This window comes from Panicum hallii, chromosome 9 (genome assembly GCF_002211085.1).
Source record: "Panicum hallii strain FIL2 chromosome 9, PHallii_v3.1, whole genome shotgun sequence".
Classification (NCBI taxonomy): Eukaryota; Viridiplantae; Streptophyta; class Magnoliopsida; order Poales; family Poaceae; genus Panicum; species Panicum hallii.
In genome coordinates this window covers 53,530,026-53,543,421 of record NC_038050.1, presented here as the reverse complement: position 1 = coordinate 53,543,421, position 13,396 = coordinate 53,530,026, and the positions used below count along the sequence as shown (strand labels likewise).

The 13,396-nt window shown below is 51.8% G+C and overlaps 2 protein-coding genes across 2 annotated transcripts; both read left to right on the top strand.

Moving 5' to 3' along the window:
- Positions 1-4,982: 4,982 nt before the first annotated feature.
- On the top strand, positions 4,983-8,529 carry LOC112876122 (protein NRT1/ PTR FAMILY 8.3-like). Its single transcript, XM_025940173.1, has 5 exons — positions 4,983-5,266; positions 5,593-5,656; positions 5,802-6,019; positions 6,120-6,676; positions 7,387-8,529. Exons 1-5 carry the CDS (start codon positions 5,201-5,203, stop codon positions 8,192-8,194), a joined length of 1,713 nt encoding a protein of 570 aa, XP_025795958.1. The 5' UTR covers positions 4,983-5,200; the 3' UTR covers positions 8,195-8,529.
- A 694-nt stretch (positions 8,530-9,223) lies between these two features.
- Positions 9,224-13,299, top strand: LOC112876084 (protein NRT1/ PTR FAMILY 8.3-like). Its single transcript, XM_025940123.1, has 5 exons — positions 9,224-9,343; positions 9,898-10,312; positions 11,013-11,154; positions 11,269-11,486; positions 11,628-13,299. Exons 2-5 carry the CDS (start codon positions 10,238-10,240, stop codon positions 12,996-12,998), a joined length of 1,806 nt encoding a protein of 601 aa, XP_025795908.1. The 5' UTR covers positions 9,224-9,343; positions 9,898-10,237; the 3' UTR covers positions 12,999-13,299.
- The last annotated feature ends 97 nt before the right edge of the window (positions 13,300-13,396 follow it).

Here is a 13,396-nt window from a genome sequence, read left to right as displayed (position 1 = left end):
CGCGTGTGGTGCGAAAGCGTTGTTTTTAGCCGCGCCACTCGGCCTGGTGTGACCAAGGTCACATCATGAAAATAAAACCCGTGACGGGTTATTTTTAAAATATTATTAAAAAAGGTTAAAAACTTCGGGAGACAAAGATGTTCCTTGCGACTTGCAGAACCACTTGGGTGACCTGGAATGCCATGGTGGTCGATGAAGTCGCACCTGTCCTCCCCGTCGCCGGCCTCCTCGAGTCTGAAAACGGTGACACCGTGTTGTTGGTGAAAACTCGCTGGCGAGCAGTGACAGGCAACACGAGGAGCCGGGAGGCTTCCGGGATTGCTGGTGGGCCCCGGTCCCTCGGTCAACGGCCCGGTAATTCGGCGCACACCCTGCCCTGGAGTCGCTAGGCATGCTACTTGATCCTGCACCTGATCAGGAAGGTGTAATGTATCAAATTCCTGTATGCACAGACACGTGTAAAGGTTAGTCCGAGCCGTGATCGGCTCATCACCCCCTCCCCGGTATCGGCTATGAAGAGCCGATTGCATCAATACCAGATCGGATCTTTGGAACGGGCAATATATATATATATATATATATATATATATATATATATAAATCTTGATTGAGCCTAACAAATACGCAAAAGTATCGGAACAAACAACCTAAACAGAAATCCTAAAACCAGCCGAAGAACCAATTTCTGAAGCAATCTCTATTCAGGCCACGACCCGATACTAATCATACTGCTGGAACCTTCAACTCATTTGCAAGGCCTAATCATGGACATATTTAACTAAATCTCTAATAAATAGAAACTAGCCATAACAGATTGGATCTACTGATAAAGATGAAGCAAGACGTAACCATCGCATCCAGGATTGGACACGATGATTACTGAACACACGTAAGCAACGAACAAAGTATGATCGGAATACGAAGAAAATAACGTTACTCTACGCGCGTTAAGATAACTAGTGCTACTCGCCATCTACAAGGCTTCAGAACGAGCAACACATAAAACGAGCGGGCAAGAGTGATGCTACCCCGATCACGCAGAGCGTGATCGGAGCCGCATAGCACTTACCCGAGGAAAACCCTAGAACAGGGGAGGCGATGCGCCGAGAATTGTTGATGAATTGATTCTTTTTTCCTATTTATTCATGGTACATATTTATAGTCCGTAGACTTGTCTTTCTTAACCAACCCTAGCCAATCACGACACGAATCTTAACTACCTATATCTTTATTTACACGACCTCTCCAGGTTACGGCGATAACACACCGAAAGCAAGGCCATCTGCTACAGCTATCAAGCGTGCCTTGGAGGCGGAGCGTGGTGAGGAGGAGGTTGGGCTTTGTTAGCTCTCCTGCCTCATCTACTGAAGTTGTGACGACTGGGCTGCGAGACAACTCTCGGAGGGCGCAGTGGGGCCGGGGCTGGCCAAGATGAGAAAGACGTGACATGGTCGGCTAGAACAAGAAGGAGGAGCCTAATGAGCTAGCACATAGGTTATGGTTCCCGGAGATGTGCCGTCCAATCCTCGGGATGGGCACGCATCACCTATCGAATCCGGGCCTGCCCGGAGGGCACTTTACAGCCCTCCTGCACCAAATTTTCTACCCTTGTGACTAAAATCTTAATGCTTATAGTTTACACACCCAGAACCATTTTATTATAGGCATGTAAAAGGAGTAAGCGTGTGGTAAATTCCTCGAGTACAATGCACCATGCAGGACTGTTTATAAAATGTGGTTTGCGTGCCAAGTGTGCGATACCTGTCGAGAAATAGTTAAGACCACGGAAACATATTAGCTAATTGAAAGTACCTCTCATAAATATATTTTTTGAAAGAAGTCCATTTTACAAATCCGAGCAATTCCTTTTATCCACTTAAAAAGTTTCGACATCCAAACTATTTCAATTGGTTTAGTCTATCCCTATTGATTTTTTTTTTGCTTTCCCACCATGTGCACCTTAAAATTTAAGTTTGGGTTTTGTTGAGTGATAAATGGAAAATAAAATATCATTTGGAGGATAAAATTAACTTTGAAAGCCAACATGTGACTGAAGAGAAAAAATGCAAATCTTATTAGTAGTATACTAAACCAATTGAGTCAAAATTTTGAAGGGGATTCAAATCAACAAAGCAAAAGATAATAAATGAACTTTTTCATGAAAAAAATTATAAGACCTATGTTTCTTAAAACAACAAAACCATCCACTTATTTTTTTAGGTATCTTATCTTTCAAAATACCTGTATTGTTCATACCTTTGTTCATCTGCTGTTGTTGACGAAGAAGAAAGAGTGAAGCACTGACTTGCCGTGGCTATATATTGATTGAATCGACCATGTCGACAGCATTATTGATGAACTGTTCCGATTTTTTTAACTATAAAGTCGTATTCCCGTGTTACGTGTGTATTTGTCGCAGTTGAACTAGTCCACGCTCGTGGTTGGTATGTGGTAACCGTTGCAGCAGAGGACAACGACGAGCGACCAAAAGCTGTTCCATGTGACCACGCGGGGGGATATTTTCTGATCGGGGGAAAATCCAATCGACAGGTTCAGACAGTGGCACGAGGGACCCTTCTTGGCTATAGTAGTTTAGGCGCTGATGGAAGGGAGTTAGTTGGGCAGCAGTGGCGTCGCGACGTCGAGATCTAAATTAAGAAATGAAATCTTTTTAAAAAAAATTAAGAAACGAGATCGATGGGATGGGGGCCCGATCTGGCGCGTTCGTTGATCAGCGAGAAGTGATTCTTCATGGAATTGTGGTTCGTGGAGCTCCCTCCTCCTCTCACGCTGAGTCCAGTAGCGGGGGAAGATATCTTCCTGCCACGTCAGTTCTCATCTCCACTCTCACTCCACTCTCACCCCACCCCTCCAATGCACAGGTTATAGTGCCAGCTCTCACTTCTCTCTCCTCCACGTCAGCTTTTCTTTTCCAGATTTAATTATTTCAACCTTCTTTGTTCGAATACGCAAAAGAATTCAAGAAATAAATTTTATTCAACTTAAAAGTTATCGATTACATAATAAATATAAAAAATTATATAATAAAAAATTACATAATAAATAAAAAATTATATAAATCTAAGGATGACTATGTACCCACACAAGCTCAACCAAATCCTGCTGGAGCTGTGCATACATCGGTGAGTCTCTCATCTTGGTGTCCATCTGAATTCTGGCAGTTAGACTTGGTGGTGCATCGTTGTGGATTGCCGGACCGACATTGGACGCAACTGTCTCATAGATCTCATCCAAATCGGTATCACGCTCGTCATCGATGATCATGTTGTGTAGGATGACACATGCACGCATGATCAACCCAAGAGTACGCTGTGAGTAAGAGTGTCTGGGAACTGCTATAATGTTGAACCTAGACTTGAGCAGTCCAAACGAACACTCGACATCTTTGCGCCAAGCTGCTTGAGCATTTTGTGAATACCTGATGCTTCTCACACTACGGAAGAGTAATATCCTTCATAAACACCGGCCAAGAGGGGTAGATGCCGTCGGTAAGGTAGTAACCCTATTGTACTCATGTCCATTAACCGTACAGTTCCCTACGGGTGCTTCTCCTCTAAGCACATTAGTGAATAACGGCGACTGATTGAGTACATTGATGTCGTTGTTGGACCCGGCCACTCCAAAAAAGTCATGCCAGATCCAACGATCATACGATGCAACGGTTTCTAAGATAATGGTGGGATATTTTATGTCCCCCCTTGTGAATTGCCCCGCATATGCCACTGGACAGTTTCTCCACTGCCAATGCATGCAATCGATGCTCCCTGGCATGCCCGGAAAGCCACGCTCCTCGGCTTTTGCTAGTAGACGCTGAGTATCCACGATATTTGGTCGACAGCAAAACTCATCCCCGTAACAGTGAATGATGCCTTCATAGAATTTCTCTAGACAATCTAATGCAGTTGATCTAGTTAGCTTTAGGTACTTATCTATCGAATCCGCAGCGCCTCCATAAGCTAACAAGTGTAAGGCCGCGGTACACTTTTGTAGCGGAGAGAGACCACGACGGTTGTAAGCATTTTCTCTTTGGGTGAAATATGGAGAGTATTCACCTAATCTACGCATAATACATAGAAAAAGTTGATGCCTCATTCGGTACCTTCGCCGAAAGTAATTCGAAGGATAAACGCAATTGTCGGCGAAGTAGTCCTGGAACAGCCGATCATGGGTACCCTCACGATCACGCCTGATGTAGCGTCGACGATGTCGCCTTCTGCTTGACTCCTCTTCAAGATTGAGCATCGCCTCCTCATACTCCGCTTGAAACGCATCGATCATTTCAGCCTCCATTCCTTCACTCGAATTTGTGGTAGATGAAGACATGGCGTCGAAAAGAGTGAAATTGAAGTGTGGATGGGAGAAATAAGCTCAAATGGGGTGGGGAAGGAGTGAAATCTAGATGGGGTATTATAGGGGGTTAGGGATGAAATTTGGGATATTTTGCAATTTTTTTTGAATTTTTTGGAGTTTAAACGGTCAAATAACGGCTATTTCAACGGATAGTCCGCGTGGACCAATAGAAACGCGCCACGTCACTCCCACCCCACCCCTCTCGCCCGCGCATGCCGACGCCAGCGCGCCGCCTTGTTCCCGCCCGCCTCCCACCCCCGTGCGCTTGCTCCGGTCCCGTCCGACGGGATCCATCCCGCCCTCTCTCTCCCACTCGACCGCCTCCAGCCCGCCTCCCGCCTGCGCCGCGCCGATAGGGGGGCGGTACGGCCCCCATAGGCACCAGCCTCGTGGGTTCTCCTCGCTGCAGCAGCCAGAAGTCGCGTCAGCAATGACGGGGTAGGGAAGCCGTGCATCGACGGCACAAGAACAAGCGGACGGGACGGGCCGAAGACGACGGAGAGTGGGCCAGCCGGCGGGGTGGCGGGGCCCATCTTGTCAGTCTCGGTGTCCGCCAGTCCATGCTCTCCTTCTTCCACATGGGGAAACTGTTTCTCGTTCCGATCCACCGCCGTCCGCGGGTAATCGACCGATGGGGCACTCTGGACTAGAGTGGTTGGGGTCGTGCTCGTGCTAGGCGAGGGCAATTAATTAGCTGGGGCTCAAAACGTGCGCCTGGTCTCTCTCCTTCCCTTCTTCTCGGCTCTTGCTTGACCCAGCCAGAGCTGTACTAGCGACCTCACCTTCTTGCGGCGGAGGAGGAAGGAGGAGGAGCTCAGGCGCCGCCGCCATGGACGCGGAGAGAGGAGATGCCCAGTCTCCCCTGCTGCAGCACCACCCTCCTAACCAGACGCAGGTAACTGAATCCCCCCATCCCCCTCCTCGTTCCTTCCGTTTACTCCGCATCTCCCGATACCATCCATCCTGTAGCTGCTCCTCAATTCTGCACACGGACGCTGCTGCTGCTTCACTGGAATACATGTCTTGTTCACCTACCGCCTCTCAATTCAATAATGCACAGTCCGAGTGAAATGGATCATAACCATCCTTGGTGATATTCACTCATGATACCAACCGCACTTGCTGTTCTCCCACCAATCCATGCTTCCGTAGTTCCCTTTCCTCGCTTCAGTCCCACAAGATGGCGACCAGAACCTGATATGCCTTCTTTCCTCCCTGCAGGTTTCCTCAGCGAATCAGCACTACAACAAGCCCTTCAGCTGGAAGGCTCCTGCCATTGTTTTGGGTATGTCCCTCAACACAAACATATCGTGTTAAGCAGAGTATTCTCTCCCACACATGACTGTCAAGTTGTCGCGTTATGTTCGGTTTGCTATCTTGTTCGCTACCAAAGTGCTTGTCTAACCACTGGTGCTTCTTTGCAACCGCAGCCTTCGAATTCTTGGAGAGCATTGCTTACTCTGGCATAGCGCTCAACTTGGTCGTCTATCTTGGGACTGTCCTCCATGGAACCACTGCCTCCAGTGCAGCAAATGTCGATGCGTGGAACGGCGCCACGTTTCTTACACCGGTCCTTGGAGCCTTTCTTGCTGATACATACTGGGGAAAGTACAAGACCGTAGCAATCTCTATAATATTCTACGTTGGTGTAAGTGCAGGCGCCATCTTGATATCCTAATCCTCTTGCAGCATGTGCCACTTCTTATCCTTATAACATTTTGGTATGTGCCATGGTTGTCCTCAATTAGGGGCTGCTTGTAATTACCGCCTCTGCTGTCATTCCATCCCTGCGGCCTGCCTCATGTGAAGGAGGTTCTTGCCCACCTGCAACGGGGTTTCAGTATTTTGTGCTCTTTGCTTCGTTGTACCTCATTTCGATCGGTACGGGGGGCGTCAAGTCAGCTCTACTTCCCTTCGGAGCAGACCAATACGATGATTCCAACCTTGAAGAGAGTAAAAACAAGCAATTGTTCTTCAGTTGGTTTTTCATTGCTGTCAACCTCGGAGTGTTCATCTCGGGCACTGCCCTTGTCTGGATACAGCAAAATGTAGCTTGGTCTCTTGGATTTGGCATCTCCTTGATCTGCCTTCTTATCGCCACAGTCGCCTTTTTCGTTGGAACACCAGCCTACAGGGTTCAGCTTCCAACTGGGAGCCCGCTGAAGAGCATTGTGATGGTATTTGTTGCCTCCTTTAAGAAGAGAAGAGTGGCAGTTCCTGCTGATAGCACGCTGTTGTTTGAAGGGGATGATGCTGAATCAAGCAACACAATACCAAAAAAATTAGAACACACCGACGAATTCAGGTTTGTTTACCACTTTGTCTCAATATGGAAATGGAATTCAGAGCTAACATAACATGGCAGGAAAATTTTGCTTACATTTAGATTGATTGCTTCATGACCTGCGACAACAGAGATAGCAAATCTCTAATCTATCTGCTTACCGGACTCTGCAATTATGCATGATTGAAACTAAGCATGATGAAAGAAAAGCGACTTCTTGGCAAAATAAATAAATAAATAAAAATCAACTCTTAAATGCACCTTTGAATTATGTGGTCTGAGACTAACAAAAAAGACTGTTCTGGATCAAGACCTAGACCCTAGACATTGTTACTCTTTTAATGGAAATAACTATGAATCCTGTGAATAAAAGGTAGCTTATGAAAAATATTATATGTTCTTAAAAAATACAAAATAACTGGGTCCTAGAGCTTTAGGGGGAAAAATACCCACACAAGTACACAATCAATAAAAGTGCTGGTACTATTGCAGATCCCTGTTTGGTTATCGGATTGAATTAAATTCTCTCTCCTAACTATGATGGGCATTTCTTTGTCAAGTTCTGTTAGATAAAGTCTATGGGCATTTCATATCCAGTTAACTGCATTTTTCCTCTTTGATTAATGTTTAGTTCAGCACCATGGTACAGGTTATGTCTTGCAATTTGAAATCTTTTTTTTTTCTGTTAGAATTATGTTGATCATCTTGTGTATCTGAACTCATCCATTCAGGTGCTTGGATAAGGCTGCTGTGGTTTTAGAGAAACAAGAGATTAAGGGTAGCCATCGCCCATGGCTGCTATGCACAGTAACTCAGGTGGAGGAAGTGAAGATCCTGATCCGGATGGTCCCGATATGGTTCACCTGCGTCTTCTACTCAGCCGCGATGTGCCAGACCGCCACGACGTTCGTCCAGCAGGGGAACGCGATGAACACCAAGATCGGGTCCTTCTCCGTGCCGGCCGCCTCCCTGAACTCCGCCGAGGTCATCTTCATGATGGTGTGGGTGGCGTTCCAGGACAGCGTGGTCATCCCGATCGCGAGGCGGTACACGGGCAACCCTGCGGGCCTGACGCTGCTGCAGCGGATGGGCGTGGGGCGGCTCCTCGCGGTCCCGGCGCTGGCGGCGGCGGCGCTGGTGGAGACGTGGCGGCTGCGCCGCGTGCGGTCCGTCGGCGGCGGGAACCTGAGCATCGGGTGGCAGCTGCCCCAGTTCGTGATCCTGGCCTGCTCCGACGTGTTCTGCGGCATCGCGCAGCTGGAGTTCTTCTACTCGGAGGCGCCGGCGTCGATGCGCAGCCTGTGCTCGGCGTTCCAGTTCCTGGCCATGTCGCTGGCGTACTACGTGAACACGCTGGTGGTCTCGGTGGTGGCGGCCGCGACGACGGCGGGCGGCGGGCCCGGGTGGCTCCCCGCCGACCTGAACGACGGCCACCTCGACTACTACTTCTGGCTGTGGACGGGGATCAGCGCGGCGAACTACGTCGTGTACACTGCGTTCGCCAAGCGGTACACGCTCAAGAAGGTGGTCCGGCAGTAGGCCGCGGCCTCTGTACGAGTATCTACGGTGTACGGAGTACGCTACTCTGCTCTACTCCGGGACCAAGACTGTTGCCGATTGTAAACAGTAAACACCGTCAAATTTCATTGTAGCCTGTTAATTTGAGCATCGTGTCCTTTGTGTACTACTAGTATGATTCATTGAGATGATGTGTTGTGTTGTGTTGGTACCTGGTGCTTGATGTTCCCTTGTCCCCTCGGTGGTCCACTCTACTCTCTACATGCAGGGAGGGGAGCTTGATGTAGCTTTGTACTAAACTCATTTTCGTCAGTTTAATTTAATGAATAGAAAAGGAATGATCCCAGCGATCGGTATCTTCCAGTGGGCAGATGGATGAGCATTGTTTCTTCTTCTTCTTCTTCTTTTTTTAAAAAAACTGGATGAGCATTGGTTTTGCTTGTGCTGCCTGCGGCATTCATCCTTTTGTATTGTGAGCTGCCGGGCCTATGGGCTTCCAGTGCCTCATCTTCAACGCGAGAGTATTGTTGTTTGCCCACACTTGCAGTTGTATTAAACTGAACTGAACTGAACTGAACCGAACACTTGTTTCCCGCAACCTAACCACTAACCTCAAGACAGTAAGATACATGGCTCGCGCCCCAGGCAAGTTGAGCGATTGATTCCGGTTGACTCGAGCAGCCGCACGGCAGCTCTTGCGATCTGCTGGCTCCGCAAGCTGCGCTCGGCATTGACTTTGTAGCCACATACTAACGGTGTTGGCAGATACACTAATGACGCTCATGACTCCAGCGAGGTCACATTGGGAATTCGTGATGGCTCCCGTGGGCGTGGGCGTGGGCCTCCGGCCTGGCAGTCACCGGCATTTGCAGGCATTGATAAACCTAACCCCCCGCAGATTTGTTTAAGCAGCTCAAGGCTCAGATGTCTGTTTCTTTATTCTTCTTCGAGAACCGATGGATGATGGAGTGTAGGCCAGCCAGCACCCAGCAGTCGTTGCTGTTGCGATGCTATCAAACTACTACCAAAAAATAGAGGTCGTGGCGCCAAGCAACAGCAACTGGACGTGTGACGCAGCGTGAGGTTCGGTGCTTGCCTGCCTGCCTGAAACCCCAGCCGGAGCCTGGTTATCTTCGTCAGATCTTGACCGAAGATGCAGTCTTTCACAAGGTATTTCCCGCCTGCAGATGGAGATTCTATTCTTTTTCTCTCTCCCCAAAGGCCTACTCCTAAGGTGGTGCCACGGCCAACCCATCTCATCTCAACCTATCTGCGGTTCTGCACCGGAGCAGTTGTTAGGGCCTGTTTAGATCGTTTTGCATTTTTGCAAAATTTCACTGTAGCAAAGGAATCTTGCTAATTTGAAGTACTAAATGAAGTCTATTTGCAAAACTTTTTGCATGGATGGGTTGTAAATCGCGAGACGAATCTAATGAGCCTACTTAATCCATGTTTGCAACAGTGATGCTACAGTAACCATCCGCTAATTATTGCTTAATTATGGATTAATTAGCATCATTAGATTCGTCTCGTGATTTACAACCCATCCATGCAAAAAGTTTTGCAAATAGACTTCATTTAGTACTTCAAATTAGTAAGATTCCTTTGCTACAGTGAAATTTTGCAAAAATGCAAAACGATCTAAACAGGCCCTTAGAAGAGTCTGCGGAATGCCGTTTACTTCTTGCATGTAGTACACTTCTTTTTTTGTTTTGTTTTTTCAGAAATCTGAGAGGGTCAGAGGGACATGACTTGAGCACCAACTGCCGTTGGTTGCGCTGTACCTAGCTCGCTCTCTGCTCGCAGCGGAGGAGATCGACAGATAGATCGTCACCTCACTTGCTCTTCTTTTTTGCTTTCCCTTCTGGTGCTGGGGTTTTTTCTCGCCCGTTGAGTCACTTGCAAGGGAGGAGAGAGCAGAGCAGAGGAGGGGGAAAGCCGACGTTGACGCGACGCGTCGTCGTCTAAGCTTGCTGTACCGGAGAGATTGCACTGCACCGCGCCCATCTTGCTCCGCTGGCAGCTTCTCCCTCGGCTCGCCTCAACTACCAGCCCGTCCGTTCCATGGGCGGCGGCGGCGGCGGCACGAGGAGCCGTGGGGACGAGAGGGGAGTCGGCCCCCTGCTTCCGGAGATGCAGGTAACCGGCGTTGGCATTATCCATTCTCCTCTGCTGCAATTCTTTCTCTCCTACCAAAAAAGTTCCAGCGATTTCATCGGCATCCAGTTATTAGTTCTTGGCTGGTCAGTTTCTTTTCTTACCACCAGGACTGATTGTTTGCCCGTCCGGTCCGGTCCTCGCGTGCGTGCTCGTACTGGGTTGGAACTGCATTGCGATCGCATCATTGACAGCTCGATCCATCTGCGCCGGTTCATGATGCCGGGCTTGCCTGCCTGCCTAGCTGGGAGGTGGTTGGCGGATAGAGAGAACCAGCAGAGACGCTGGCGCGGCATGCATGTCGCGGCCACCGCTGACCGACGCCGCACAAGGCAATGTTTTACGGGAGGCGACGGAGGCGGCGGCGATGACGATGACGCACGCTTCGCTTGTCCTCTCTCCTCCTTTCCTTTGACTCGCTGGTTTCCCAGAGTATTTAAATGAGGAACAATTTACAGTCGAGCCGGTCATCCCTCTCCTCCTACTAGGCTAGCCTGCGTTGGAGCTCCCTCTCCTTGAGTAGAGTGGAATACTATCTCGAGATCGTTCTGGGGACCCAATTAACCCGAGTGAGATCACACTACTCTACGGTCACCGCGTGCGTGTCGTTTCCGTCGTCGGCGCTGGAGGAGGTCGCTAAACACGCATCTTGGATCTTTCCATCCCTGTTCTCTCCCTGCAGAGCGGCATGACGCCCCCTCCCGGCGGCTCCAACGGTCACCACCACCGCCGGCAGCAGGTTTCCGCCATGGAGTCCGGCGGCGACGCGCCGGGGGCGGCGGCGAGGCGGCGCTTCAACTGGAAGGCGCCGGCGATCGTCCTAGGTAATTCAGGAGCCTGTGCTGCCGTTCTTTCGATCCTGATTCAGATTCGTACGCCTTCGATTCCGGAATCCGGAATGGGCTGTCGCTGATTCCCTCCTGCGCTGGCACCTGCAGTGTTCGAGCTGCTGGAGAGCATCGCCTTCTCCGGCGTGGCGCTGAACCTGGTGGTGTACCTGGCCACGGTGCTGCACGGGAGCACCGCCTTCAACGCCGCCCACGTCGACACCTGGAACGGCACCACCTTCATCGTCCCCGTCATCGGCGCCTTCCTCGCCGACAGCTACTGGGGAAAGTACCGGACCATCCTCGCCTCCATCGCCTTCTACCTTGTGGTGAGCGAGTACTCATCTGATTCTGAATTTCTGATCCCCACCCCACCTCGGCGCCGTTCAATCCTTGCCTTGATTCTGCCCAATCCGGCGATGAATGCGGCCATGAACAACTCGATTGATTGATTAATCGACGGACGGCAGGGCTTGGTGCTGCTCACCGTGTCCGCGGCGGTCCCGTCGCTGCGGCCCGGGACCGCGTGCCAGATGGGGGCGTCCTGCGCGCCGGCGACCAAGACCCAGTTCTCCGTCTTCTTCGCGGCGCTCTACCTGACCTCCATCGGCACGGGCGGGGTCAAGTCGGCGCTGCTCCCCTTCGGCGCCGAGCAGTACGACGACGACGCCGAGCGGCCTGAGCGGAAGCAGGCCTTCTTCAGCTGGTTCTTCGCCGCCATCAACCTCGGCATCTTCATCGCCGGCACGCTCATCTCCTGGCTGGAGCAGAACGTGGCGTGGGCGCTCGGATTCGGCGTCGGCACGGCCTGCCTGCTCGTCGCCGCGCTCGCCTTCGTCGCCGGCACACCCTGGTACCGGGTGCAGATGCCCACGGGGAGCCCGCTCAAGGACATCATCCGGGTCCTCGTCGCCGCCTTCAGGAAGCGCAGGGTGAGGCTGGAACTGGAGGACGGCGCCGCGGCGCCACTGCACGAAGACGACGACGCCAAGGACGAGCAGCAGCTGGCGCGCACCAAGGGGCTGCGGTGCCTGGACAGGGCCGCCGTGATCGTGAAGGGGGAGGCGGCGGCGGAGGGCGCGTGGTCGCTGTGCACGGTGAGCGAGGTGGAGGGCGTGAAGATCCTGGTGCGGATGCTGCCCATCTGGGCGACGTGCGTGCTGTACGCGGCGTCGCTGGGGCAGATGACCACCACCTTCATCCAGCAGGGGATGGCCATGGACGCGCGGGTCGGGGGCCGGTTCAAGGTGCCCGTGGCGTCGCTGGTGTCCGTGGAGGTGGTGTTCATGCTGCTGTGGGTGGCGCTGCACGACGCCGCCGTCATCCCGCTGGCGCGGCGGGTGACGGGCCGCCCCGGCGGGCTGACGCAGCTGCAGCGGATGGGCGTGGGGCGGTTCCTGGTGGTGCTGGCGCTGGGGACCGCCGCGCTGGTGGAGCGGCGCCGGCTCCGCGGCGTCAGCGCCGGCGGGGCGGCGATGAGCATCGTGTGGCAGGTACCGCAGTTCGTGCTGGTGGCGGGCTCCGACGTGTTCTGCGGCATCGCGCAGCTGGAGTTCTTCTACGGGGAGGCCCCCGCGGCGATGCGCAGCATCTGCTCCGCCTTCTCGTTCCTGGCGCTGTCGCTGGGGTTCTACGTGAACTCGCTGGTGGTGACGCTGGTGGCCGCCGCGACGGGGCGGCCCGGGTGGCTGGCGCCGGACCTCAACGCCGGCCACCTCGACTACTACTTCTGGCTCTGGACCGTCATCAGCGTCGCCAACCTGCTGCTCTACATGGTGCTCGCCGCCCGGTACACGCCCAAGCAGGTCGCCGCCGCCGTGGAGCCGGCGACGAGTGATTAAAAAATTGGGCTGGGCGCGTCGATCCAGCACAGCGAGTCCAGCAGCCGCCCGATCCGGGCGCTTACTATACAGACAGCCGAGACAGTCAGTCAGTCAGTCAGTCAGATGGAAAGCCTAGGCAGCGAGTGAATGTTCTGAGTAGGATACACCACTACACCATACTACAGTACAGTAGTAACATGCATGTTCCCCAATTAACCGTTCTGTGAGATCTAATCGTGAGTTCGCAACACTGTTAGCAGACTAGCACCATCATCATTTTGTACAAGTGATCCAAGCAGTTAGTGTCGTTACATTGAGATTTGTGTGTGTAAGTACGGCACGACAGTGAAGATCTACTGTAAGCAGCATGACACTGCTGTCGTGTCATGCTACCAGCGTAGGCCAGCTGCGCTGCT

Excerpts from the sequence above, each read along its gene's own strand:
- LOC112876122 (XM_025940173.1), top strand. The coding sequence starts at position 5,201 with ATGGACGCGGAGAGAGGAGATGCCCAGTCTCCCCTGCTGCAGCACCAC. Across the intron at positions 5,657-5,801 it reads GGCTCCTGCCATTGTTTTGG|CCTTCGAATTCTTGGAGAGC; the intron begins GTATGTCCCTCA and ends TTGCAACCGCAG. Across the intron at positions 6,677-7,386 it reads GAACACACCGACGAATTCAG|GTGCTTGGATAAGGCTGCTG; the intron begins GTTTGTTTACCA and ends TCATCCATTCAG.
- LOC112876084 (XM_025940123.1), top strand. The coding sequence starts at position 10,238 with ATGGGCGGCGGCGGCGGCGGCACGAGGAGCCGTGGGGACGAGAGGGGA. Across the intron at positions 10,313-11,012 it reads CCCTGCTTCCGGAGATGCAG|AGCGGCATGACGCCCCCTCC; the intron begins GTAACCGGCGTT and ends CTCTCCCTGCAG. Across the intron at positions 11,487-11,627 it reads CCATCGCCTTCTACCTTGTG|GGCTTGGTGCTGCTCACCGT; the intron begins GTGAGCGAGTAC and ends GACGGACGGCAG.